General features: G+C 47.7%; 1 protein-coding gene across 1 annotated transcript in view; it reads left to right on the top strand.

Moving 5' to 3' along the window:
- Nucleotides 1-4,898, top strand: part of CUNH7orf43 (chromosome unknown C7orf43 homolog) — a 20,574-nt gene that overhangs the window by 10,333 nt on the left and 5,343 nt on the right. The window contains exons 6-8 of the mRNA XM_018566671.1: nucleotides 1,421-1,503; nucleotides 1,579-1,748; nucleotides 1,833-1,987. Of these exons, the coding sequence (XP_018422173.1) occupies nucleotides 1,421-1,503; nucleotides 1,579-1,748; nucleotides 1,833-1,987 (408 nt within the window). The remainder of the gene's footprint in view (nucleotides 1-1,420; nucleotides 1,504-1,578; nucleotides 1,749-1,832; nucleotides 1,988-4,898) is intronic.

Here is a 4,898-nt window from a genome sequence, read left to right as displayed (position 1 = left end):
GCAATGATCGGAGAGAGATTCAGCAGCTTCCAGCCACTGATCTCTCCTCCGATCACTGGACCCGGACGTGATGTGTATTAAATCACTTCCAGTGTCACTATTTACATTCTCCGGCTCTTAGAGCCAGGAGATGAAGCTGGGGAAGCGGCTATTTGCTTTCTCAGCTTCTTTGGGCCCCCTAGGTGGACGCATATACACACGCAAATATGCATTGGTGCCCCTACGTGCGAAAACAACAACTGCGATACACATGTTACATGTTGCCGCGAACGTTGGAGTGAGAGCAATAATTCTAGCGCAGTCAATCACTGTTAACACTTAACTGATGAGTGGTCCCCCCACCCCCACGTGCACGCATATACACACGCAAATATGCATTGGTGCCCCTACGTGCGAAAACAACAACTGCGATACACATGTTACATGTTGCCGCGAACGTTGGAGTGAGAGCAATAATTCTAGCGCAGTCAATCACTGTTAACACTTAACTGATGAGTGGTAAAAGCGTTTAAAGTGTCCCCTATGGGAATTATTTTGGGTATTGAAGTTTTTTGCGGCTTCACGGGCGAACGTAATTTTAAGGCTTGACATGTTTGGTATCTATTTACCCGACGTGACCCCGGCTTTTATATTTTACCCAAAAATTGGTCATTATATTCTGTTTCCGTGCACTAAATTTAAATTTAGTTTATTTTATCCTGAAAATACTTGTTTGGTAAACATTTGCGCGAATACCGTGCGACATAGAAAATTGCAACTAGCATGTTTTTATTCTACAGGGCCTCTGCATTCAGAAAATAGATCATTGGGCGTCTGGAGTTTTTTTTCTGTAGCCAAAATTTATATTTTATCATGTGTGTGTAAGAAATTGCTCCGGACAGCAAGTGGTTAAAGGAGAACTATGGGGTTAGGGCTTTTCCCCATAGTTCTCCTTAGGGTAACGGGAGGACACAAACTAGCGTCCTCCCGTCACCCTAAGCTCAGTATACCGCGAGCTATAGCTCGCGGTATACTGAGACGCCGCAGCCGGAGCGGATCCCGACAATTATGTCTGGAAGATCGGAGCAGGGAGGGGGGAATCCAGCCCCTCCCCTGTCACGGCAGAGAGGCATGACAGGATCGAGAAGTCAGCGAATGCCGGTATGTGTTCGCTCACCTCCCGATCTACTGAGCCGACGTGCGACAGTCTCATTGTCACAGGTCGGCTAGAACTATGAGGTGAGTGAGAAGCACTTGTCACTCACCTCATAGTTCTCCTTTAAAGACTAACATCAGCCCAATCATTTTTTATTGTTTTTACTTTGGATAGAGTGGGGAGGAGATAGAACTATAGTCTAAAATCAACGTCATCATCTTGGGCTCAGATTTAGTTTTTTGTGCTTTGCCATCTCACGTTTCTCTTCTTTTTGTGTTTTTTCAGGGTTTGGAAGTTCCTTTAGTCGCTATAGTTCACTGGTCAACAACAAAACTGCCATATACATGTGGGATTTACACCCATTACAAGTAAGTGATCAAATCCCCAGATGGATTGTTCTGGTCAGTCACAAGGACGCGAGTCACCTTTACCCTTTCTTCCAGGCTCCCGAGTATTCGGCTGGAGAGGCCGCGGTTTGTCATGACCGCCCGCTGTGACTCTCCAGTTCAGGCCCATTCTACGTTCCGTGTCACCTACACCCTGCTGAACGATCTGCAGGACTTTCTAGCTGTCCGACTGGTGTGGTCACCGGATAGCAACACAGGAGCGGGTGGTGAGTAGAGAGAGGGCAGCGAGAGGCGAATACTTCTACTATCATGTAGGACAAGGATATCCTGAATGTCTATCCTCCCCACAGGTCGGTGCTTGTCAGAAGAGGAGCGACGGCTGACACAAGCCTCCCAGGAGGCCATGGTGTGTTGCACTCCTATCAATAGTCTGGGGTTCTGTCGGAAAGGCAGCTCAGTGACCATCGGTGTTACCTTCATGGCTTTAAAAGCCGGACTGTTTGAGGTGAGGAGAAGTGAACTGCAGTGATCTGTGAGTTTGGTTTTCTAAGGACCTGCGTCAATGGGCTTTGGTTTGCTAGAAGCAGATTTGGCATTCACATACAAGCCTATGGGAAAAGTGAAAGCTGCGTGAAGCAGGTCAGAAGGAAGTCAACTGCAGGTCAAATGCATCTGTCAGTGAATTCTGAGTGATCTCTGAAACTAATGCCAAGCAGATGACTTCAACACAGGCCCTGAGGCTAATGGGCACGGTATGTGGGTCTGTGATGTAGAGCTGCACCAATTATTCGATTAAGTCGATTAAAATCGACGATGGAAAACGTTGTCAACGTTTTCCGTCGTCGATTCGTTGGCTAAAATTCAAATTTGCCGCTCACGCCACGCCCACGTCGGTTAAGCCGCTCGCGCCACGCCCACCGCACGCGCCGGTAAACCCGCTCACGCCACGCCGCTTATGTACTATTGCTGGCATTTGCTGTATTCCTATATAGCTGCTGGTAGTCTGCATTTCGCCGTATAATCATTATACAGCCCACTGCAGAATATCACCAGCTATAGAGGACTACAAATCCCAGCAATAGTACATTATGCTATAATGTACTATTGCTGCATTCCTCTATAGCTGCTGGTATTCTGCACTGCGCCGCTGTATAATGTACTATATTGCACACCACGCTTTTTTTTTTAACTTCCACTGCGCCAAGCTTGCTCCTGTGATGGACTACAATCTCAATAGAAACTAGTAGTCCATCACTGGAGCCTTTTAAAAAAATGTTTTAACCGATTAATCGAACTTAATAATCGGCTAACTAATCGATTATGAAAATAATCGTTAGCTGCAGCCCTACTGTAATGTAAAGGAGGTCCCAGCATCTTCTCTTATGGCCAAATATGCTTTGGTTAAAGACAGGGGCATAACTAGCAATCACAGGGCCCCATAGCAAAATTTTGTATGGGGCCCTGTGATTTCTAGTTACACCCACCTGAGAGTGACCCTGCAGAGCCCACCATAGACTCTCTCTAGTGGGCTCTGCAGGGTCTCAGGTGGGCTGGTCAAACCCTCTTACCTGTCAGCCCTAATCCACTGTCTGCCTCCTCCACGGTCACTGACGGGCCCCGCCTCCTCCCTTGTTGGGCCCAGCCTCCTCAATCACCGGACCCTGTCTCCTCCATTGCTGGGCCCCGCCTCCTTCACTGCCGACGCCGGGCTTAGCCTCCTCCTCCTCAGCTGCTGGCTGTCACTGACTCAGCAGCGGCTGTGAGGAGGAATGCGGCGCTGCACACATCACTGACAGTGTCAGTGATCTAAACAGCGGTGTGTTCCTCCTCACAGCTGACAGTGACAGCCAGCAGCCTTCAATGCCATAGCGACCCAGGTGGCCCGCACAGCATCCGAGCGTTGTCCTGGCCGGGCCCCATAGCGGCTGCCTGGGTCGCTATGGCGATTGTTCCTCCACTGGTTAAAGAGGTTCTCCAGTTAGAATTCTACATCTCCATGTGTGGTATCCCTGACTTTCACGCAAGCACTCTGACAGTCGATAGGGCTAAGCTGCAGTGCCAGCACAATAGGTTCCATGCAAAACGTTTGTTTAAATGTAAACCAAGAGAGCAAACTGTCCAAATAGAGGAAAATCCTGGAAAAATGAGTTCTACTTCATACAAGTAAAACCGAAACTCCAGTCAACGTCCACATCTTGCATGTGTAGCCATAGAGGCATTCCTATTGACACAATGCTGCAGTTAGCACATACACAGACCCATTTCATCAGGCAGTAACTCTATGGGATGGCAGGAGAACGAGCTGACAATGGTTTCCCAAAGAATATCCCAGGCAAGGGCCAGATAGATCTTGGCCAGCAGGTAGACAGTCCAGAGCTCTGCCAAGACTGTAGTTTCAGATGGATATTAACAGCTTATCCTAGTAGATCTGTACACAGCACAGGTCCGCTGTAAGGACTAGAGGTGCAACGAAATGAAAATTCCAAAGCTGAAACGAAATATTTTATTTTAATTTTTTTATAAACGTTTCAATTTTTTTATCTTTATTTTTATTTATTTTATTTTTTTATTAAATATTTTTATTTTTTACTTTACTTTTAGGGGCTTTGTGGAAATATTAGGGATCTAAACAGACCCCTGATATTTCCCTTTTAAAATAGAAAAAGAGATTGGGGACACGGAGTCCTCAGAGAACACAGAGTCCTCAATCTCTTTTTCTGCAGCCCCTGTTATCAATGAACAGGAATCCTCTATACTGAGCGCTCCTGATCATTGATAACATGAGGACAGAGTATGTTTACTATAACTACAATCATGAATGGACAGGAGGGGATGTAGATCATTTCCCATTCATTCATAATTCAGCATATAGTAAACATACTCTGTCCTCAATTATGTACAAACACTCAGCGATCACTGACTGCTTCTACTCCGCTCTCCTCTCTGACACGCTGTCACAGGAGGCTGAGCGAGCGGAGTGAGAGGAGAGCTCAGCCCCCTGTGACAGCGCTGGCGGTCTGCGCCCACACTGCTCTCCTCTGATCTGTGATAGGAGGCTAAGCGGTGTGGGAGGAGAGACGCCGGCCGCTCACAGCGCTCTCCTCCCGCAGCGCTCGGCCGCCTGTCAGTTTCTCTCCTCCCCGCTGGGACACAGAGCAGCGCCCAGCGGGGAGGAGAGAATAGGATGGATGCACATCGGTATCGGCTAGAAAATTCCACTTTCTGCATCATGCCAAAAGTGACATTTTCGGCCGATATATCGGTGCATCCCTAGTAAGGACGTTGTTTAAATGAAGTCTGATTTTCCTGGCTCCCATATGGGCACTTTACTCCCCTTCCCAGATCATTACCCCCTTCCTATGTCCAGGGAGTGGTGATGGGGTTACACAGAGGTGTGGAGTGTGTGTGTGTGAGGG

The sequence above is a fragment of the Nanorana parkeri genome, unplaced genomic scaffold, assembly GCF_000935625.1.
Source record: "Nanorana parkeri isolate BGI_ZX_2015 unplaced genomic scaffold, ASM93562v1 scaffold968, whole genome shotgun sequence".
NCBI classification, from domain to species: Eukaryota; Metazoa; Chordata; class Amphibia; order Anura; family Dicroglossidae; genus Nanorana; species Nanorana parkeri.
This window is presented reverse-complemented; position numbering and strand designations above follow the sequence as displayed.